Source organism: Talpa occidentalis, unplaced genomic scaffold, assembly GCF_014898055.3.
Source record: "Talpa occidentalis isolate TD23 unplaced genomic scaffold, MPIMG_talOcc4v2.1 talOcc4.15, whole genome shotgun sequence".
NCBI classification, from domain to species: Eukaryota; Metazoa; Chordata; class Mammalia; order Eulipotyphla; family Talpidae; genus Talpa; species Talpa occidentalis.
This window is the reverse complement of record NW_023601543.1, coordinates 48,162,012-48,185,890: the sequence shown is the minus strand read 5'-3', so window position 1 is coordinate 48,185,890 and position 23,879 is coordinate 48,162,012. Positions and strand designations below refer to the sequence as shown.

The window sequence follows — 23,879 nt, the reverse complement described above, 5'->3', positions numbered from 1 at the left end:
GTCTCTGGTTTATAGTTGCTGTTGATTTTGGTTTTACTTTATTATAATTAGTCTTTTTCCTGGTCCCTTATTTAGGTTTTCTAAATTCCTGCTATGAGTGAGACCATCTGGTATTTTTCTTTTTCTTTCTGGCTTATTTCGCTGAGCATGATCCCTTCCAGCTCCACCCATGTTGCTGCAAATTGCATGAGTTTATCTTTTTTGATTGCTGAGAAATATTCCATTGTGTATAAGTACCACATCTTCTTGATCCAGTCATCTATTTTTGGGCATTTGGGTTGCTTCTATAGCTTAGCTATTGCAGGTGCCATTTTGAATTAATGTTTCTGTGTCCTTTGGGTAAATACCTAGATGTGGAATTGCTGAATCATGTGGAAGCTCCATCTTTAGCAGATTGAGGAATCTCCACACAGCTTTCCATAGTGGTTGGACCAGTTTGCACTTCCACCAGCAGTGCAGGAGAGTTCTTTTTCTCCACATCCTCACCAACATTTGTTTTTGCTAGATTTTTTTTTTTTTAATATGTCTCATTCTCACTAGTGTAAGATGGTATCTCATGGTAGTTTTGATTTGCATTTCCCTGATTACTAGTGATGTTGAACATTTATTCATATGCATTAGCCATTTGCATTTCCTCTTTAGAGAAGTTTCTTTTTAGCTCTTCTGCCCATTTTTTGACTGGGTTATTTACTTTGTTTTTGTTGAGTCTCATCAGCTCTCTGTAGTTGTGTGTGATCAGTCCTTTATCATTAGTGTTGTGTGCAAAAATTTTCTCTCAATCAGTGGGTGTCTCTTTGTTTTGGTTACTGTCTCTTTTGCTATATAGAAGCTCTTTACTTTGATGTAGTCCCAGCTGTTTATCTTTGCTTTCACTATCACTGCTTTGGGTGATGTGTCTTTAAAGATGTGACTGAGGTGTGTGTCATATAGTGTCTCACCTATATTTCCTTCTATATATTTTATGGTTTCAGGTCTTATGTCTAGTTCTTTAATTCATTTTGAGTTGTTTTTTTGTGCATGGTGTGAGGTAGTAGTCAAGATTCATTCTTTTGCATGTAGTGACCCAGTTTTCCCAGCACCATTTATTGAACAAAGTTTCTTGGCTCCATTGCATGTTCTTTGCTCCTTTGTCAAAGATTAGTTGACCGTAAATCTATGGGCTTATTTCTGGATTTTTCTATAGTATAGCTTGAAGTCTGGGAGTGTGATAGCTCCATTCCCTTCTTTTTTTTTTTTTTTTTTTTTTCAGGAGAGCTTTGGCTATTCGGGAATTTTGGTGGCTCCATATGAATTTCATCAATATTTGTTCTGTTTCTTTGAATAATGTCATTGAAACTTTTATTGGAATAGCAGTGATTCTGTAAATTGATTTTGGTAGGATGGCCATTTTGATAATGCTAATTCTTCCAATCCATGAGCAGGGGATGTGTTTCCATTTCTTTGTGTCTTCCTCTATTTCTTTTAACAGTGTTTTATAGATTTCTTTGTATATGTCCTTTACCTCTTTTGTTAGGTTTATTCCCAAGTATTTGATTTTTTTGTTTCAATAATAAAAGGGATGGTTTTCTTGATTGTTTCTTCAGATTTATTATTTGTGTATAGGAATGCTACTGATTTTTGTGTGTTGATTTTGTATCCTTCTTCTTTACTGAACTGATTGATTATTTTGAGAAGTTTTTCAGTGGAGTTTTTGGGGTTCTCTATGTATATTATATCATCTGCAAATAGTGATAGTTTGACTTCTTCATTCCCTATTTGGATTCCTTGTATGTCTTTCTCTTGTCTTATTGCTTTTCCTAGGACTTCCGGTATTATATTGAAGAGCAGTAGTGAGAATGGACATCCTTGTCTTGTTCAAGATCTTAGTGGAAATGCTTTCAAATTTCCACCATTGAGGATGATATTTGCTATGGGCTTGTCATATATGGCCTTTATGATGTTGAGTTATGTTCCTTGTATCCTGAGAATTTTGAGGGCTTTTATCATAAATGGGTGTTGTACTTTGTCAAAAGCTTTCTCAGCATCTACTGATAAATTACCACATGTTTTTTATATTTCTTTTTGTTGACGTATTGGATTACATTTATTGATTTTTGGATGTTGAACCATCGTTGTGTCCTTGGAATAAATCCTCCTTGGTCGTGGTGAATTATGGATACTTTGCTGGATTCTGATAGCTAAAATTTTATTGAGGATTTTTGCATCAGTGTTCATTAGAGAGATTGGCCTATGGTTTTCTTTTTTTGTGTTGACCTTGTTCAGTTTTTATATTAGTGTAATGTTGGCTTCATAGAACGTGTTTGGTATTATCCCTTCCTTCTCAATTTTTTGAAAGAATTTATGAAGGATAGGCACCAATTCATTTCTGAATGTTTGGTAGAATTCATTTGTAAATCCAGTTGGTCCTGGGCTTTTGTTTTTGGGAAGGGTTTTGATTACCATTTCAATTTCACTGCTTGTAATTGGTCTGTTTAGGTGTTTTATTTCTTCTTTATCTAGCTTTGCGTGATTGTAGAGTTGTAGGTATTTGTCCATCTCTTCCAGATTGTTGAGCTTGTTTGCATATAATAGTTCATAGTAGTTTCTGATTATTCTTTTGATTTCTGCTGTGTCTGTTGTGATTTTTTCTCCTTCATTTGTGATCCTATTTATTTGTGCTTTCTCCCATTTGTCATTGTGAGCCTGGCTAGGGATTTGTCTATTTTATTTATTTTTTCAAAGAACCAACTATGGGTTTCATTGATCTTTTGGATTGTTTTTTAAGTTTTGATTTCATTTATTTCTGCTTTGATTTTTATTATTTCCTTTCTTCTGGTTTTAGGGTTTTTTTGTTGTTCTTTTTCTAGTTCTTTGAGATGCGAGAATAGATTGTTTCTTTGAGTTCTTTCTTTTTTCTTGATATGAGCCTGTATTGCTATACATTTTCCTCTTATTACTGCTTTTGCTGCATCCCATACATTTAGGAAATTGGTGTCCTCCTTATCGTTCAACTCAAAGTATTTTTTAATTTCTTCTTTGATATCCTCGTTAGTCCAGTGGTCTTCCACTATGGTGGGTTTCAGTCACCATGAATGAGGTGGGAGGGTTCCTTGCCTTCTTTTTATGGTTTATTTCTAGTTTGATGCCTTCATGGTCAGAGAAGATTGTTGGTATGATTTCAGTCTTGGTGTATCTGTTGACGTTTGTCTTGTGTCCCAGCATGTGGTCAATCCTGGAGAATGATTTGTGTGCACTTGAGAAAAATGTGTACTCAGATTTTTCGGGGTGTAGTGTCCTATAGATGTCTGTTAAGCCCATGAGTTCTAGATCCTATGTAGAGCTTTAGTGTCCTTACTTATGTTTTATCTTGTTGATCTAGCCATTGTTGACAGTGGTGTGTTGAAGTCTCCTACTACATATGTGTTTTCTCTGATGTCTGTTTTCAGAGATGATAATAGTTGTCTGATATATTTTGGTGCTCTTTCATTTGGTGAGTATATGTTAATGAGTGTTATGGCTTCATGATGTATTGTCCCTTTGATCATGATGTAGTGATCATTTTTACATTTTTGAGTTTGAAATCTGTTTTATCTGATATAAGTATAGCTGTCCCTGCCTTCTTTTTTGGTCCATTTGCTTGTAGGATTGTTTTCCATCCTTTTACTTTTAGTCTGTTTTTATCTTTTGTAGTTAAATGTGTTTCTTGGAGGCAGCAAAGGTTGGGTTTTGTTTTTTAATCCAGGCTGCAACTCTTTCTCTTTTTCATTTATTTATTTTTTATTTATTTATACAAGCACTGGGTACAGTCAGAAGTGCAGTAGAGTGAGAGAATTCACCAGAGCCAGAGCGGCGAGCAGAACAGGCAGACTGACGAAGTACACTGCTGAGGGGAGCAGCGGGCTTGGCAGGAGAGGTAGGCATGCCATTTGGGACCCTTGTGAGTGGCTGGGGATCAGTCCAGCGCCACAAAGGCTGCGGGTAGTTTTGCAGCCCAGCGCTCAACCGCTGCGCCACCAGTTTAGTCCGTTTACATTTAGAATTAATATTGATGCCATTAGTGTCTGTATTTGCCATTTTGCTTGTCCTTTCTCTGGTTTTATTTTTTTGTCTTGTTTTGTTCTTATTCATCCCTCTTTGGTTCTTCTGGCTTTAGGACTCCTTGTAGTATTTTTTGGAGTTGGGGTTTAGTCGTAATGAAATTCTGTAGTTTCTGTTTGGGAAGGTCCTTATTCTTTCTTTATAGAGGAAGCAGAGCTTTGCGGGATAAAGTATTCTTGGTTGGTATTTGTTGTCTTGGAGTCTGTCGAATATGTCCCTCCACTCTCTCCTTGCCTGTAGTGTTTCTTCGGAGAAGTCCTATGTCATCCTGATTGGTTTTCCTTTGTATGTTACCTGTTTTTTCCCTATTGTCAGCTTCATTATTTTTTCCTTGTCTTAGATTCTTGGGGGCTTTATTATTATGTGTCTTGCTGTATTTTTCCTTTCATCATGGAAGTAGTTTGTTGTTCTTCTGGCTGCTTTTATGTCTATTTTCAGCTTCTTCTTCATGCTTGGGAAGTTCTCTTCTGTTGTCTCCTTGAATATTTTCCCTGTTCCTATGTCTCTCTCCTCTCCTTCTGGGATTCCTATATTATGTTTCCTTTCCTCATGGAGCCAGATAGTTCCCGAAGTCTTTCTTCATTCTTTTTCCTTCATATTTCTCTTTTCTGTTCTGATTCTTTTTACTTCTTTTTACTTCTTCCATTTCATCTATTCTGTTATCACTGCTTTTCCCAGAGTTCTTCAGCTCCTCCGTTAATCCTTTGTTCTCCTACATTTCTTTCACTTTCCTCTTTAGGGACTCAATTTCATTCTTCTGATCATTGATTATTTTTCCCTTATCATTGTTTTCCTTTATGACTTCTTTCAGTTTTTTAATCATGACAATTTTAAATTCTCTATGTGGAAGGCTCAGAAATTCTTCCAAGTCACTGTTGTTGCAATCTAGTGGTTTATTTTCTTTTTGCGGTGTGTCTTTTCCCTGAGGACTTGCTTTGTTGCTTGTAGTTTTTCTTCTCCCTGATGACTGCTTTCTCATTTGTCCTTATGCATTGGGACACTGTGTCATTGGTACAGGCTGGCATCTCTTTGGTGTGCTCCTTCTGGGATGTCAGAATCGCATGGCCCAATCAAGTCCAATGCTGTTAACCCCAGAATTCCAGTAGGGCAGTGGTACTAACGATATGTTGATGGGCTCTTTCCCTGGAAATCTACTCCCTCTGTATTTATTTAATACCAGAGGTGGGTCTTGAAGTTCCTCAGACTGGCCTGCCGCTGCCTGGATTACCCCTGGGCAACTAATCGCTGAATCCCCTTCTGGGTTCTGACTCAAGGCCAGATGTGGGGTTCGGCTTGTACATGCGTTTCGGCTCACTTCTGACTGTGGATAGCCCTTTCTCACTTCCACACAGTTTTGGTGAGGTCCGGACTCAAAGCTCTTCCCTGCACCTTCAGACTGCTCCGGTGGTGGCTGGATCACCCTCTGGGATCCAACCAGTAGCCAGTCACGGGCACTGACTTGTGTGGGCTTTCAGCTCACCTCTGACTATGAGGACAGCCCTTTCTCAGTTCCACACAGTTTTGGTGAGGTCAGGACGCAAAGCTCCCTGTCTTAGATATAGTGCTACTGGGATGCACTTCCCTGTGCCCTTGGTCTGCCAGTGTGGTGGCTGGATCCCTCTTTGGGCTCCAACTGGAAGCCAGTCGCTGGTCCTGGCTTGTGTGGGGATTTTAGCGCACCTCTGACTGAGGGGTCGGCCCTTTCTCAGTTCCACACAGCTTTGGTGAGGTCCGGAGGCAGGAGCTCCCTGTCTTTAATATGCAGGTCTGAAGCAAATAGTTATTGGTCAGAATTTTGCTTTTACTAATAGAGTTGGAATGAAAAGTCTTGTGTATGTCTTTTCTGTATTTCTTATCACTTTATCATTAGCCTCCTGAAAGTGACATTGCTCAAAGTGTGATCCATCTATACATTTGTTATATATTACCAAGATAGAATTTAGTACCATTTTGTATTTCTACCAACAGTTTCACCTGCAGAGTATGTTGTCAAAGTTTGGGATTTTTGCTGTTCTAATTGGTAAAAAATTAATTTTAAGGCTAATTTCAGTTAGTCTTAAATGGATAAGATTGTGAAGTTGGTTTTCATAAATTCTCTCAATAAATTTATTCTTCCTAAAATTTTAGTATACTGCCTTGTATTCAATTTACCCTCAAGTGTTGCCCACTAAAAATAGTGTCCATTGGGCCAAAAGCCATATAAAAAGGGATTGCTTCTATTTTCTCGCAATTTCAGTCATAGTAATTAAATTTGGCAACAAACATAAGAATTTAAAAGTTTGCATTCTTGTAACTCACTTTGGAAATGTCATTTGATCTATGGTTGCCAGGTAACCTGATAAAAAGAATGTAGATCCAAATGTGTTTTGCTGTTTCCTTGCTCTCATTTCAACTTTAAACTTTTCTTTAATAATGCTCCTTTTTAGCCAGCAGAGACCACTAGTTCTACTAAGGAACAGAATTGCAACAAAACTATACTTGCTATATTAAGGTGCTACTGCTTTTTAATAGCTCTACAATTTTATTAGCTTGTTTCGTGTGAAGATTTCATGCTTGAAAAAAACTAATTATTTGAGGTCAAGAAAGTATCTGACATTTTTTCCCCACCATATGCCATCTCTTCTTTAAAAGAAATAAGCATTTGAGAATTTAGTTAACTGTGTAATTTAATGTCCCATGAGCTAATATTTTCAAAAGATATAGAACCCTATAAAAAGTTAGTCCAAAGTCTCTAGGAACTGATGATGCTTTTGAAGAATGTTGCAGTTTATTATAGATTTTAATTTCTTTTTCAAACTCTTCTCAGTTTGCAGGTCTTTCAGATATATCCATCTCACAAGACATACCCGTGGAAGGAGAAATCACCATTCCTATGAGATCTCGCATTCGGGAGTTTGACAGCTCCACATTAAATGAATCAGTTCAGAATACCATTGTATGTTTTTGGACTAGTTGAGAGAACTTCTGTTCAGTATTATGGGACCAAATAACTAATAGCAATTTGTAATATTTTTGTTCACTGATTTTTCAATATATTTTATTTACTGCAGTTTAAAATTCTCCCCTAGAGAATAATTTGGTACAGCCCTTTTTGAAAGTAGATTGACTATAATGGATATTAAGAATCTTAAAATGTCCATATCTTTTTTTAAGTTGATAATTCTGCTTCTGAAGATATATTATAAAGAAAAAACATTTAAATACAAAATATTTTTTGAAGTACAGAAAAATATACCTCTATAAAGATGCTCATTATACCATTTTGTATAATGGGAAAAGCTGAATAACTGAGGTTATTGGTTAAGTATTTCATGTTACTCTATTTTGTGAATTGGTTAACATTTAAAATCGTGTTTACAAGGAATGAGATGAAGATGAAGAAATTTCAGAGTGAAAAAATTAGGAAAGAATTATCTCAAATATTTTGAGAGTTTATGTTTATATTACCATACTCTTCCTCAAATATCTTGACTTTTTGGGGGAGGTCTGGCTTCTGGGAATTCATTTGCCAGTTAAATTGGGAATATTGGAAATTATTTTATATATTGTGAAGAATGCAGTAGCTGGAGTAGCTAGGGCAGGCTAACTGTCCTATCACATATGAACTGAATGTCAAATATTATATTTTGTAAAGCATCTTTTAGCAAGCTATTATTTTAGTTTCTTTAAGTAGCATATTAAGATGGCTGTATTTCTTTTTATAGAGTTTTAAAAATCAAAATAGGACGTGGATGTGCTCAAGAGTTAGATGTTGGCTTATGGAATGAATAGAAAGAACATATCCTATCTCTCTGGTTTCTATAGGGAACTGGAACTAAAGCTCCAAAATTCCATGAGGGGCTCCAAGAGAATGAAAGAAAATAAATTTTAGCAATTAAGTAAGGGGGATACCTGACAAGCTTGGTTATCACAATACACCAAGTTGTTTATGTTTTTCAGATGCGTGATCTAAAAGCTGTTGGGAAGAAATTCATACATGTTTTGTACCCAAGGAAAAGTAATACTCTTTTGAGAGACTGTAAGTATATAAGGTTTTTGAGAATTTGTGGCTTCTCAGCATGCCTTATAATTACTTTATAAGTACTTTATAAAGTACTTTGCCTTTATAATTACTTTATAATTTTTGCCTTTATGATTACCTTATAAAGGCAAAGGATAGAAATAAAACTGACATCATTTTACATTGTGGAAAAAATATATAGGGCCTCCCCTGGTTGCACAGCGGTTGAGCGCTGGGCTGCAAAGCCGCCCGCAGCCTCTGCAGTGCCGGTTCGATCCCCGGCCGCCTAGCGAGGGTCCCAAATGGCATGACAGACCACTCCTGCTGGGCCTGCTGCTTCCCTCAGCAGTGTATTTCGTCACTCTGCCTGTTCTGTTCCCCGCTCTGGCTCTGGTGAATTCTGTCACCCTCCCGCGCTTGTGACTGTACCCAGTGCTTGTATGAATAAATAAATAAATCTTTAAAATATATATATATATATATAAACAAATATGTAAATTAAATGTTTGAAAGGAATAGAATTGCAGAGGCTGTAAGATTTTGCTTATTACTATGTTGGCCTTATCAAATATAGACTGTATGCCATCCCTTCTTATAACAACCAAAATAGCTAACAGTCTCCAAGGGAAAGGCAAAATGTTTAAATGTTAAATTAGAAAAATAGCAAATCCCCATTAAGATTAACAAATCAATAGTACCTTAAATGACATTACTATTTTCAAAAATTATTATTTGTTTAAGAGTTCTTTCAGGAACTCCCCTGCTGGCACAGGCAGTTGAGCGCAGCACTGTGAAGCTGTCCACAGCCTCTGCACCATGGGTTCAATCCCGGCCAGCCGGCCGGCGAGAATCCCACATGGCGCAGCAGCCCTTACCTGTCATGCCCGCTGCTCCCCTCAGTACTGTATTTTGTCAGTCTGCCTGTTCTGCTCCCCGCTCTGTCTCTGGTGAATCCTCTCACCCTCCCAAATGTCTGGCCTGTACCCACGTTCTTGTATGCTTGAATAAATAAATCTCTTTAAAAAAAAGAGTTCTTTCAAAGCAGTGTTTGCAATAAAGTATACTCTTAGTACCTTTTATCAGAAAAATTGAGTGGGTTGTTTCCAAATTAATAGAAATGTTGTACATGAGTATACCTTCTACTTTGGCAGGATTTCAGCTATAATATTGGGATATCAAATATGTGACAAATTGTGCCAGCACTCTGCGTGGACACTGGGTACAATGTCAGAATCTTTTTTAGCAAAGTACACTGTGGGCTGGAGCTGACTCATTGACAAATCTGTGTTCAAATGATGGTTCCATCACTAACTGTCTGATCTTGGATAAGACAGTTAACTGTGTGCATGGTGTGAGGTAGTACTCAAGCTTCATTCTTTTGCATGTAGTGACCCAGTTTTCCCAGCACCATTTATTGAACAAACTTTCTTTGCTCCAGTTCATATTCTTTGCTCCTTTGTCAACGATTAGTTGACCATAAATCTGTGGGTTTATTTCTGTATTTTTTATCCAATTCCATTGGTCTGTGTGTCTGTTCTTGTTCCAATACCATGCAGTTTTAATGATTATGGCTTTGTAGCATAGTTTGAAGTCTGGGAGTGTAATGCCTCCATTCCCTTCTTTTTATATCAGGAGAGCTTTGGCTATTCGGGGTTTTTGGTGATTCCATATGAATTCCATCAATAATTGTTCTATTTCTTTGAAGAATGTCATTGAAATTTGTATTGGAATAGTATTGAATCTGTAAATTGCTTTTGGTAGGATGACCATTTTGATAATGTTAATTCTTCCAATCCATGAGCAGTGGATGTCTTTCCATTTCTTTGTGTCTTCTTCTATTTCTTTTAACAGTGTTTTATAGTTTTCTTTGTATAGGTCCTTTTCCTCTTACACAAAAACCAACTCAAAATGGATTAAAGAGCTAGACATAACACCTGAAACCATAAAATATATACATGGAAATATAGGCAAAACACTACATGACATGCACCTCAAAGACATCTTTATAGACACATCACCCAAAGCAGTGATAGTGAAGGCAAAGATAAACAGCTGGGACTACATCAAATTAAAGAACTACTGCACAGCAAAAGAGACAATAACCAAAGCAAAGAGAAACCCCACCAACTGGAAGAAAATTTTTACTCACAACACTAATGATAAAGGACTGATCACAAAAATCTACAAAGAGCTGATGAGACTCAACAAAAACAAAGAAAATAATCCAGTGAAAAAATGGGCAAAAGAGCTAAAAAGAAACTTCTCTAAAGAGTAAATGCAAATGGCCAACAGGCATATGAAAAAATGTTCAACATCACTTGTAATCAGGAAAATGCAAATCAAAACTACAATGAAATACCATCTTATACCAATGAGAATGACACATATTATAAAAAGTAGCAACAACAAATGTTGGCGAGGGTGTGGAGAAAAAGGAACTCTCCTGCATTGCTGGTGGGAGTGCAAACTGGTCCAACCACTATGGAGAGCTGTGTGGAGATTTCGTGACCTACTAAATATAGAGCTTCCATATGATCCAGCAATTCCACTCCTAGGTATTTACCCAAAGGACACAGAAACATTAATTCCAAAGGGCACTAGCACCCCTGTGTTTATAGCAGCACTTTTTACAATAGCTAAGCTATGGAAACAACCCAAACCTCCAAAAATAGATGGCTGGATCAAGAAGATGTGGTACATTTACACAATGGAATATTACTTGGCAATCAAAAAAGATAAACACATGCAGTTTGCAGCAACATGGATGGAGCTAGAAGGGATCGTGCTCAGTGAAATAAGTCAGAAAGAAAAAGAAAAATACCAAAATACCAGATGGTCTCATTCATAGCAGTATTTTAGAAAGCCTAAATAAGGGATCAGGAAAAAGACTAATTAATACAAAGTAAAAATCAAAATCAGCAAGCAACTATGGGCCATAGATGCACTGCAGTGGGGGTGGAGGTGACGGGGAGAGGAAGGATTAAGGTCAAAATAAAGGGGGGTGCAATTGTATGGGGAATATAACCATAATGAAAATGCATACATTGTGCCAAAATGAGAAATGATGTAAGATTTATATAAAATAAAATATTAAAAAAAGACAGTTAACTTTTCTGAGGCTCAGGGTTCTTCCTCTGTTAAAGTGTAGATAATAGCAAGAACCTGCTGTTGAGCATTAGAGATATATAAACAACTTTTCACAGCATCTGTCATTTACTATGCACCGCATAAATGGTAGTTATGATTCTAGTGCATTCCTCCCTGAACACATTATCTTTTTAATCCTTACAACAACTTTGTGAAATGTAGGAGTTATTATTCCTGTTTCACAGATGAACAAAATGAGTCTCACAGAAATTCAAAGCTTTGTCAAGTTCACACAGGCAGGATTAGAACACAGTTTCAAATTCATTATCATTTCCATTCTGCCACTGCTCTCCCCTAATGTGAAGAAATCCTTTTAACTTCTGCTGTTGCTCAGTTCAAAGCAAGGTTGTTTCAATTATAATGCAAAACAGTGTGTTAGTTTTCTGATTAATGATGAATATTATCCATGACTTATGCTATGATCCATTCCCAGATTTGTGGGGATAGATAGGCTGGCACAAGGGTGAGCAAGTCATCGTCAGAAGTTTACATTTCTACCCTACCCTGTTATCATGGCCCTTGCAGAGTGGCAAGGTAAAAAATCATACCTTGCAAAATAATGTTAAATTAAACCACACCAAGATACTACTTCATACCCATTAGGGTGGCTATTATCAAAGAAATGAAAATTAACAAGTGTTGATGAGAATTTGGAGAAACTGGAACCCTTGTGTATTGCTAGTGAGAATGTAAAATTATTCAGTCACTGTGGAAAACAGTATGGTGGTGCTTTAAGACATTAAATATAGAATTGACATATGATCCAGCAGTTCCACTTTTCTGTATATACTCAAAAGAATTGAAAGCAAGAACTCAGACGTTCATACATCCTTGTTTATAGCCACCTTATTCCCACTAACCAAAAGGTGAAGCAACTCAAATGTCCATAGATGGTAAACAAAATGTGGTATGTACACATAATAGAATATCACTTAGTCTTAAAAAGGAATTAACTTCTGACATGCTGCAACATGGATGAATCTTGAAGACATTATGCTGACTAAAATAAGCCAGGCACAAAAGGACATATATGATTCCATTTATATTAGGTAATATAATTGATCAATCAAATTGATAAAGACAGAAAGTAAAGTGGTGGTTTCCATGGCCAGAGGGGGAATAGGGAGTACTGTTTAATGGGCTAGAGTTTCAGTTTAAGAAGATTAAAAGTCCTGGAGATGGATGGCGGTGATGGTCTCACAGCAACAAATATCCTCGGTGCCTATAACTTAAAAGCATATTAATGTGAATTGTACTTGAATTCAATTTTTTATTTAAGTTCAAAAATTTGGCAAGAACTCCAAGAGTCTTATCAGAGTGATTACAGATTATGGTGGGTTTTTAAAAAATTTTTTAAAATATTTTTTTAAGATTTATTTATACAAGAACTGGGGTACAGGTCAGAGTTGCAGGAAGGTGAGAGAATTCACCACAGACAGAGCAGGGAGCACAACAGGCAGACGGACAGAACACTGCTGAGGGAGCAGCAGGCAAGGCAGGAGAGGTCTGCCGCTCCATGTGGGCTTCTCCCTGGCCGCCGGGAATCGAACCTGTGCCCCAAGGGCTGTCTGCAAAGGCTGTGTACAGCCTCTGCAGCGCGGCGCTCAACCTGCTATGCCACTCGGGAGGCCCCAGATTATGGTGTTTTAAAACATCTTTTCCAAACTTTTCACAGTGGTATAAAGATTACTTACATAATTTTTAAAAACAGAATATGTACATGTGTATATTTATCTTAGGTAAAGTTTATACATATGAATTAAAATTAGCGGTAGTATATGTACCTTTAATTAGTTGAGGGAAGTAATTGTGATCTGAGTTGTATATAAGCAAACTGTTGGCATATTAGCCACCCAACAAACTATTGATTGAGGCCACTGTGCTTAGACCTGATGTGGGCAGAACCTGGTATAGTTTTCAGAAAGCTTTCATGTTATTTGCTAAAGTTTAACCATATGAAATTACCAATACTTGACTTTTCCTTCACCTATAAGAACAGCAATTCCATACCAATTCTGTGTAATAATGATAAAAGCAAAGCCATGCAACAGAGTATAAAGAACTTTGAACTAGGAATCAGAAGTCCTAGATTCTGGCTTCACCTTCAAACCTAACTGTATAAACTTGGGCAACTCCTTTCTCAGCGTCATTTTTCATATTTGTGAAATGAACCTGATTACGCTTATGTTGTCTAATGTAGTCTCAGACTGACGAGGTAACTTGGTGTACATCTTTTTTGAGTACAGGGTAGGGCACCTAGTCTTTTGACTCATTGTCCACTGGTCTTTAACTATATTATCCTGGAATGTAGCTTAGTAGGTGGGAGAAGGGGTGATTTGTGGGATATGAAGTGGATAAAACTTAAGGGATAGATAAAGCAGGCCACATTCAGAGTTGGGGAGGGTGGACAAGTAGAGGGATAAGAGACATGAGAAGGCTCGGACAGACATGAGAACTTTGATGTCCGAATTCCAAGAGTGGGAAAGGTAGGCATTGGAATAAAGAAAATACTACATGTCTTAATAATTCTTTCCTTGCCTTGTAGGGGATTTGTGGGGCCCTTTGATCCTTTGTGTGACACTTGCATTGTAAGTACTTTTCTTTCATTGTCATTTGAAATAAACTAGACTTGTTTGTGGTATTTGAAAATTGAGAGTATTTTTCCCTGAATATTTCACTTAGGACTTCTATGATATATAGTACTATTTCATTGTCTAAATCTAAAATGTCAAGTCGTTCATAGAGTGATGAAATTAAAGATCTGAAAATTATGCCTACCTTCATTCACCAATTGTTTCTTAGCCTGTTTTAACCATTTAAGGAATTTCAAGAAGGTGAATTGGGCACCCCTTGTAGTCCTAAGACATTGGGAATTTGAAATAAGGAAGCCTTTCCAAACACTTTTGGCATTTGCCTTTCACACAGATCTTCAGTTGAGGTACAGGGCAAATTGTGCTCCCTGATGCAAAATTTGTGAACACATGCCTTTAGTTGTGTTTCTCTAAGTGAAAGATTAGGCAATTTTCATGCCATTTCCTCGTCACAGAATGCTTCAAAGAGGCTCTGCAGATAGTGAAAAAGATGGAGGGCCCCAGTTTGCAGAAGTGTTTGTCATTGTCTGGTTTGGTGCACTTACCATCACTCTCAACTCAAAACTTCTGGGAGGAAACATGTGAGTATTATTAAGATGTGCCTTTTTTCCCTTGCTGGGTAGCATTTTTTTTTTCCTCTAGAAATGTCTAGAATGTCTAGAGAAATGTCTTTTCTCTAGAAATTCTCTAGAATGTCTGTCTAGATAGATTTTTTAAAGATTTATTTATTTATGCTTACAAGAGCTGGGGTGTGGGTCAGAGGTGTGGGTGGTGGGCAGTGAGAGGATTCACCAGAGACAGAGTGGACAGCAGAACAGGCGGATTGACTGAAATGCACTGCTGAGGGGAGCAGTGGGAGAGACAGGAAAAATCTGCTGCGTCATGTGGGTCACCTCCCTGGCCAGAGATCAAACTCTTGCTACAGTACCTGCGGATTGCTTCATAGTGCTGATTGTTAACCCCCTGAGCCACCAGGAAGACCCTAGATAGACATTTTTTAAAGAGAAAAGTCAAAACAAATGGTTAAAGAGAAAGTTCTTTTAAAAGCACCTAACAGAGATAACTGAATTGAATTAAATTATATTTAAGTGCTGGGGTCCTTTGATAAGCTTTAGATGTTATCTCCAGCTCCATATCATAAAATATTTTATGTCAGAAGGGCCTCCCCGGTGGCGCAGCGGTTGAGTGCCGGGTTGCGAAGCTGCCCGCAGCCTCTGCAGCACTAGTTTCATCCCCAGCTGCTCCCCGGCCACCGGAGGAGGGTCCCACATGGCGCGCAGACCTCTCCTGCCGCCTGCTGCTCCCCTCAGCAGTGTACTTCGGTCCTTCTGCCTGCTCTGCTCCCCACTCTGGTGAATTTTCTTACCCTCCCACGCTTCTGACTGTACCCAGTGCTTGTATAAATAAATAAAAATTTAAAAAAAATCTTTAAAAAATATTTTATGTCAGAAGATTATGTTCATTATTGGAAACAGATGCTTCATAGCTTTCAACAAATTGTCTAGAAAATAGAAAAGATTAAGAACCACCACCTTCTCAGGAGGAAAAAGAGATCTCTGGGAATTAGAGTAGATCATCTGTTATCCTAGATGGTTGACCATTATGGATTTTAAGAAGAGAGGTGGAAGAAGATAGGAAGAGAAGAATTGAAACCTATGTTTAATACAGAGTTTTATCCTCATAAAATCAGTGTTAAGGTATAGATCTCCTGTATCTGGAGGCAGGTAGCAATCTATGTTACATAGACATCTATGTAATAAGTCGTGATACGGATCAGCTATATTTATGATCTTTATGGATTTATGTTGTTTGTTAGATCTTTTTTTCAGAGCCTCTGTGTGCTGGGTTACTGTATCCTTCCCTTGACAGTGGCAATGCTGGTTTGCCGGCTGGTACTTTTGGCTGATCCAGGACCAATAAACTTCATGGTCCGGCTTTTTGTGGTGATCGTGATGTTTGCCTGGTCTATAGTAGGTAAGACTATACTTATCTCTATGGTAGCAAAGCAGGCAAAAACATGAGTTGGAGATGAAGACCAGTGTAATGTGTTTCCTACCAGTCATCCATAGATTAATGTGCTCTAAGTATGCAATGATAGAGATGATGTCCATCTTATTTGAGTTGGGTATCTGGACTTCCATCTCCCATCTGAACACTTTAATGCTCCCATCTGAACACTTTAATGCTCTTAAGACATGTCTACATGTCTGGTTCTATTAGATCATATACTCCGAAGATAGAGAAGTCTTTTTAGTCACATCTTTTTTTTTAATCCTTAAACAATGGATAAGATTAAACTAGACCGAAGATTAAACAGAAGATTAAACTAGACCTAGCTCAAGCTTGGCATGTCAGAGGCATAAATGAGTTTGGATTTTTTTTCTGGCAAATGAATCACAATAAAATAACTAGTGTTTGCATATTGCTTATTATAGGCCAAGCACAATTGTAGCTGTAACTTTATGTGTATTATCTCATTTAAGCCTCACAATAATCCTTATAAAATTATTTTATATATGAGAAGCAGATGCAGAGAGGTTAAGCAGCTTGCCCTAGGACACATAACTAGTGAGTAGCAAATCAAGTTTCATATTAAAGCAGCTCACACACCTGTTTAGAACTATATAACCTCTCAGTATAGATTGTTATCATTGAGACTATTTTTTTTTCAGTAGAAAATTCTGCTGAAGATTAGAAAGAGCCCATAGCAGTGGCAACAAGTGCTTTATGGTCATTGTTTTTCTCTCTTAAAATTCCACCTTAAGTAGAAGTGTTCACCAGGTTCTCATTTAATGAGATAGATAGACTGCCTAATTTTAAGTGCAGTAGCATCTCATTGCTCTGAAACATGATTAAAACCCACGAAGTAATGAAAAAAAAGACCTGAGAGAGTCAAAATTGATATTCCAAAAACTCTATATTTAGCTTGGGTGATTTACCTGTGGGAGAGTCCCTTAATTCCCTCACGTACAGTCTAAGAATTTATCATACATGTAGTTCTAAAATAGCATAGTTATTCAGCATCCGGGTCCACAGCAGTTCAGAAAGTAGAGTCTTAGAAGAAGAGAGAGGCTCCTGGAAGCATTCATTCTTTAATTCAGCAAATGTTTATTAAATGAAAACTGTCAGGCACTTTGCTAGGCATGGTCTCTATCCTCAAGTGTATGATCTAATAGAACTAGAGATGTAAACACTTAAGAGCATTAAAGTGTTCCAGGTGGGAGATGAACGTCTTCAGGGCGCAGGCGGGACACAAGAGAGGGATGTGAGCAGTTCTACCTAGAGTGGAAGGATATCAGATGGTTGTTCAAGATCACCAATGAGTATAAAGTTGAGTAGGTTTGACCTGTGCAGACAAGAGGAATGGCATCTGAAAGGGCTGATAAAAATAAGAACAGTTACTCAAAGAGCACAGCCATATGAGGCCATTTAGGAACAAGTAACCTTGCACATCATTCTAAGCACATCTAGTACAGTTCAGCGATTTTTCAGAAAATGGAAGAAACTTCAGAAAGGTTTCCATACAAAATGGTTAACAAGTTGCATAGTTTTAGTACTTGAAACAGGAAATCCTAGGCTTTTGGGGAAACTGCTACAGAATGTCTTTTCCTCTGAGGGTTGTGAATGCAACTGAACTTATAGTATAATTCTATGTCCTGGACTATGTCAAGCACATAAAAGTTTAGTAAATATTAGTTGCTGTGGCAATATTACTGTATTAAATATTCCTTTCTGTTTTGTTTAGCTTCTACAGCTTTTCTTGCTGATAGCCAGCCTCCAAACCGCAAAGCCCTTGCTGTTTATCCTGTTTTCTTGTTCTATTTTGTCATCAGTTGGATGATTCTTACCTTCACTACTCAGTAAATCAGGAAATGGAAATGAATAACCAGTGAATTGGAAGCTCATCTGAGAGATGGAATTCATCGTGGAGCTTTGCTTCTGACCCTCTTTTGTCTAATTTTGGGGGTGGTTGGTAACTGTATGAGGAGATTACAAAGGAGCCACTTATGTATGAAACTGATGTTTGCAAGGCTGTCCTTTTCCTCTTCATGTTGTTTCTTTAAAATCGACGTGCATTGTACATACAGTATAACGCCTCCCTCATGCATGAGGGGGTCACTGTGGTCCATTTGGGTGCCAACCAATGACTTGGGAAGCACATGAATACATCTTTCAAATTGAGTAAAGTTGGTGATTGCATTTCCAGTTTTGAGAATACCAGTTCAGGTGCAGCTCTGAAACACATCACCTTATATACCTCTTTTTGCATAAATAAGAATGGCTAGTTTTTATCCATTTTCTTTTCTCACTGAAGCTTAAAAAGGCAGTGACAGTTTGGCAGGGGGTTTCATACATGTGGGCAGAGAAACATGTATTAAGCAATATTCAGATTTGATCTGAAAAATATCTGATTTCTTGCTTAAAAAAGACATAAACAGGGCTTCCCTGGTGGCGCAGGTGTTAAAGACAGCTCTATCAAGCTACTGCCAGCCACTACAGGACGGGTTCGATCCCCCGCCGGCCAGGGAGCTATCCACATGACACAGCAGACCTCTCCTGACTCACCCGCTGTTCCCCTCAGCAGTGTATTTCGGTACATCTGCCTGTTCTGCTCCCCACTCTCTCTGCTGAATCCTCTCACCACCCGCACCTCTGGCTTATTCCCCAGTGCTTGTATGCACAAATAAATAAATCTTTTAAAAAATCCAATCTTTATTTACAGTCGCCTTTCTGCCAAGCTAAACTGCAACTCAGTCACACTGTAGCTGCTCTAATTTTTTTTAAATTATTTTTAATGAAGTACTTTTTTCTCACATTGTTTATTTTTGGACAGTATATGATTTCTCCCCTTGGGTTTTGTCACCCTAGTTCTCCCACCACTCACCACTCTAGTTTTTTTTTTTTTTTTTATCTTAATAGGAACATGCTGGCTACGGAGTTAGCAGTCAACGTGTAATTTTCCTTTGAGCTCTCAAAGGTCCAGTACTTGTACTTATCCTTGTAGAAGACCTTAGAAATTTAGATCGGTTGGTTTCTAATGCCTGTTATCATGTTGGCACCTTTTCTTCAAGGCAGAATGAGGCAGTTTGGATATAGCATAGCTGTAAGGAATTCTTCATCATTCTGTGTAGTATAACCTCTAACTAGAAAGTAAAACTAGATCTGAAGCCTGCATTTAACCATGGAGGGATTTGGTGTTCTGAGAGCTGATTCACAAAACAGTTGGATGCTTGAAGCTTGACCTACAGTGATTTGGGTTTACTGCAGCTTCCACCTTTTCATAGTGGGCTTATCAGTTTTTTCATTAGATGTGTTTTGGGGTCAGGAAATGGCAATTTAGTATTGGTTTTAGACATTATTTGTAAAGCTAATTAGTTTTCCTTTAACAAGTACTTCTTTTTGTGTATGTTTTCTCCTACTTGCATTATCAGCTATTTATGCATACACATGTGAAGGCTTTCCAGGGAGCAATGTTTGGGGCAGGTTGATTCTGAGCTAAGTAGGACTCCTTTAAGGAAATATGAGTTGCTGCCTTCTATAAATTGTACATTGAAGAACTCTTAATAGACAAAGATTAGGAGTCAGCAAAAATATTCATTGTAAATATACGGTTACTTAGATGGCAATTTCTTATAGAATTTAAATATTCTTTTTGTATTTAAAGATTACCTAAACATAGCTACATAGTTTTAAAAACATATTTCTCCAACCCCAGTCTAACCAAATGAACAATAATAAGACAAATGAATTCTCAGGGCCTCCCCAGTGGCGCAGCGGTTGAGCGCTGGGTTGCGAAGCTGCCCGCAGCCTCTGCAGCGCCGGTTCGATCCCGGCCACTGGGTGAGGGTCCCACATGGCATGCAGATCTCTCCTGCTGCCCGCTGCTCCCCTCAGCAGTGTACTTCGTCACTCTGCCAGTTCTACTCTCCGCTCTGGCTCTGGTGAATTCTCTCACCCTCCCGCGCCTCTGACTGTACCCAGTGCTTGTATAAATAAATAAATCTTTAAAAAAAATGAATTCTCAGAATGATACTCATTACAAAAGCATTACAAAGTTGGTCCCTTCCATCTAAACCTTGTCCAAACTATTTGATTATATATTTGTATTTAAATTTCTTTTAAATTTTGAAATAGGCCTGTGAGGACAAAGCTGGTGTTTCAATTGTGAATTGATAAAGAATATTTTGAAAGTGGTCCAAACTTTGAAATCGTTTCAAATGATCATTCATGTCCATTGTTGGAAAATTTCCAACTTCACACTAAAGTCATCTCTTCCAAAGTTATTTCATAATATGTCCCAATGGTTACAATATAAAATTAAATAGCCATGCTTCTCAAAAGGGAATTAAGTCTTTACTGAATTTTACTCAGGCTAAATGTTTGGTTAGAAATTCCTGGGCCTCCCTGGTGGTGCAGCGGTTGAGCGCTGGGTTGTGAAGCTGCCTGCAAGCTCTGCAGCGCCAGTTCGATCCCCGGCCGCTGGGCGAGGGTCCCACATGGCACACAGACGTCTCCTGCCGCTCGCTGCTCCCCTCAGCAGTGTACTTCGTCAGTCTGCCTGTTCTATTCACTGCTCTGGCTCTGGTGAATTCTCTCACCCTCCTGCACTTCTTACTGTACCCAGTGCTTGTATAAATAAATAAATCTTTTAAAAAAAGTACAATCATTGTTTATTAAAAAAGAAAAAGAAAAAATTCCTAAGGCCCTGACTTTCAGGGGGATTGTGTGTGTGCATGAGATGGTGTTATATGTATTGATTTTTAAGGCAGCTTGTTCTGCTGCTCTTGGGTGATGTAGGGAATGGTTTTAGTTGATTTAACTAAAGGTGGGCAAAATGGAGATTGTTGCTACCCTAAAAATGAGTGATCAGTTTGAGGGTATAAGTAAATATTTTCTTTAAAAAATTATGCAAATATATGCTTTCTGTGATGGAAGAGCTGAGTTTCTGGAAGTTGCAGCCCTGAACAAAACTTTCCCTGATTTGCTGCAAAGGCACATATCTAATAGGAGAACTAGGCAGGAAAGGACCTCCAACAATGGAAACCCTGTTTCAGGAATTGGAAAATTCATGCTTCTGATGAAATCCAAGGATTATAAGCATCATTGCCAAATATGGTACATCAGTGCCATCGAGGTTTATCATTTGCTGCCCCCGCTTCCGAGACTGAGATACAGTTGTCATATTCTTTAGCAATAGGGAAAGTGAGAGTGGATTTAATCACTGTTCAGATTATAAAAACTCAATCGATGGGAACACATTTGAATGTACAGTATAGTTTTAAAAGTCAAACATTAATTGTCAAGTCTTTTGCCTGAGGCTTATTACATGAGTTGAATTGGATCTTTTTATTATAGTGGGATTTTTCTGTTGTTGGCTAACCTGGGGTCACAGGCCATGGGACTGGTAAGCAGGTTATTGTTTTATGTATTACTATGTTTTTTGTAAAGTATCCCCCAAAATGTGATTTATAAGGCAAACACACCTGTATTTGAACATTTAATTATGTACTTTATATAATCTCACCATTTTCTGTATTTGGACTTCCTGTTTATTTCTGGAGATTGAAAATGAAAATCTTTTGTCATTTCAAATTCTTGGGTAACATCGTTATTGGAATTTCTCTAAAGTCTGTCATGATATGATGAGATGTCCGTTGCATGCAGTTGTTTAATTCCAGAGTGAAACACTGAAATTGTTATTCTTAGCTAGGCTTAATTTCTGAAATAGCTTGGATAAAAATAAATGTGTGAGTGTCTATCCATGTATGTAAGTTAAAATACTTTTTTTTAGGTTCTGTGGGCTTTTATTAAACTTTAAGAATTTCAAGGGATTTACTTAGGCCATGGGATGGCCTATAACAGTAATATTCCTACTACTAATAGCTAACATTTATTGTACACTTACTGTGTGCCAGGCACTATTCTATTTTTAAGAGTTTTTTTATAACAGCTTTATTGAGATACACTTTACCATGAAATTAACCCTTTTAAAGTGATGTACAATTGAGTGATTTTTTTCAGTATATTCACACAGTTCTGCAGCTATTACCATTGTCTATCTTAGAACATTTTCATCATTCCATAAAGAAACCCAATTTCCGTTAGCACTGAGCTCCCTTTCCCCTTGCTCCCCAGACCCTGGCAACCACCCATCTGCTTTATCTGCCCCTGTTGGCTTAGCCAGACACTTTTCTTAAGTGCTTTTTATGCATCTCCTCTAATCCTCAACATAAACTGCTGTAATTCTCATTTCGTAAATAGAAAATTGAGGACCTCTCCCAAGGTCACACAGTAAATTCATTTAAAATAGGAAAAACAGTACATGAGAACATCATAGGACACAATTTTGAATTTCACTGTTTTGTACCTGAAATAAGTATACCTTTCCCAGGGGTATATTCTCAATTATAAGCCACTATACCCTACAATTGACTGGAGGTAGATAACGTGTTTCTTTTTTGAGTGATGGAACACTAGTAGCATCTGAGGAAAACAGCAGTTGTACACTGGGGAAGAGTTAGGTTTGCTGCCTTCACCGTCCTTGAGCTCCTTTTCTCTTCCCTCTCCTACTATCACCCCCCACATAGGTAGACCCCTGTCCTTTCAAAGTCTTGCGTATCAAACAACTTCCACCTCTTTTAGTTCTCCCAGAGAAATGGCTTAGGGCATCAAAATTTAACTTGTCTGTTCAAGTGTTTATAGTCAAGGGTGCATCTGGTTGTTTCTAGTACCAGCTATGTTCCTAAGACCTTGGAGCAATTGTGTAAGAATGGAATGCCTTTTTATTTGTATTAAACTAGGTGGCGGGAAGAAATAATAGACTAAAGGCTTTGCCTTAGTGAAGTCAGTGTTCTTGCTTGGTAGGAAGTGGCCACATGCTGCTCTTGTTCATTCTGTTCTCTTTCAGAGCTTTTATATTCTGCACCATTGCTTTGGTAATTTCGAGGTCCTCTTCTGTATACCATTTTAATCCCAATCTTTCTTATAAATGACAACACACCTGGGAAAAGAATAATCTGTAAAATGATTTGTGAATGTTAAAAGTGCAAATAAAAGACATGGGAAAAGTAGAATTTGTGTATGCCCATTCTTGTGCTGAAAAGCACAGAGGTACTTGCTGTGTGCTGTTTTTAGATAAATGTCACATGTCACTTAACAACAAGGATACAGTCTTACAAATGTGTTGTTAGGCAACTTCATTGTTGTGTGAATGTCAGTGTGTGTTATTCTCTAAACAGTGCTCCATTCCACTGGTTGGCATAGCAATTTAGAAGGGCATCTTGGAAGAGGAGTAACTGCTCACTGTGCCTGTAGTGCACTGCAATATATGCTGTGATGTAATGAGGCAATAGGAATTTTGGGACTGCTGTCATACATGTGGTCCATCCTTAACTGATGCTAAACTGCACATGGCGGTAGTATATTGTCATTAGACAGTATGGAATTGCTGTATAGGGTTGCACGGGCAGCAAATTAGAAAGTCACATTATTGAGCAAATAATATCTGCCCCACACTATGCTAGCTGCTTTCCAAACATTACCTCCTCTAACCACAGCAGTCTTTTGAGGTAGATGGCATTATGCTTATATCAAAGTTGAGGTACCTAGGAACTCGGGTTAAATAAATTGTCCAAACTGTGTATGGTGTGTGTAAGGTGCAACCAGGACTCATACTCAAGGTGTTTTTGTTTGTTTTGTTTTTTTTTAATGAAGCACCTTTTTCTTATATCTGGATAATTTTTCAACACTGTCCAAACTCAGGTTTTGTGATGCCATAAACTCTTTCCTGTATTAGTGTGTTGCCAAACTAAAAGAATACTTATGAGCCAGGGAGAGAGGGAGCCGGCAAGTCTAAGGCTGGTTGTGTGCATGTGTGATTGTAGCACATAATCACATATATACTGTACATAATCACAATGCTTTATGACACTTTTTTTTAACCTGCCTTTATATATTTTTTTCACTCTATGAGGTAACAAACTTCTGAGCTTAATTTATGGTTAAGGAAATAGACTCAGAGAGATAATTACATCTTTTGGCTGCAAAACCAGTCTCAGAATCAG

General features: G+C 37.9%; 1 protein-coding gene across 1 annotated transcript in view; it reads left to right on the top strand.

Annotated features, from left to right (window-relative positions):
• Positions 1-22,881, top strand: part of YIPF6 (Yip1 domain family member 6) — a 24,823-nt gene extending 1,942 nt beyond the window's left edge. Inside the window, exons 2-7 of the mRNA XM_037512310.2 lie at positions 6,884-7,012; positions 8,017-8,095; positions 13,770-13,812; positions 14,271-14,396; positions 15,632-15,789; positions 17,561-22,881. Coding sequence (XP_037368207.1) covers positions 6,884-7,012; positions 8,017-8,095; positions 13,770-13,812; positions 14,271-14,396; positions 15,632-15,789; positions 17,561-17,679 — 654 coding nt within the window. The 3' untranslated portion in view covers positions 17,680-22,881. The remainder of the gene's footprint in view (positions 1-6,883; positions 7,013-8,016; positions 8,096-13,769; positions 13,813-14,270; positions 14,397-15,631; positions 15,790-17,560) is intronic.
• Positions 22,882-23,879: the final 998 nt, after the last annotated feature.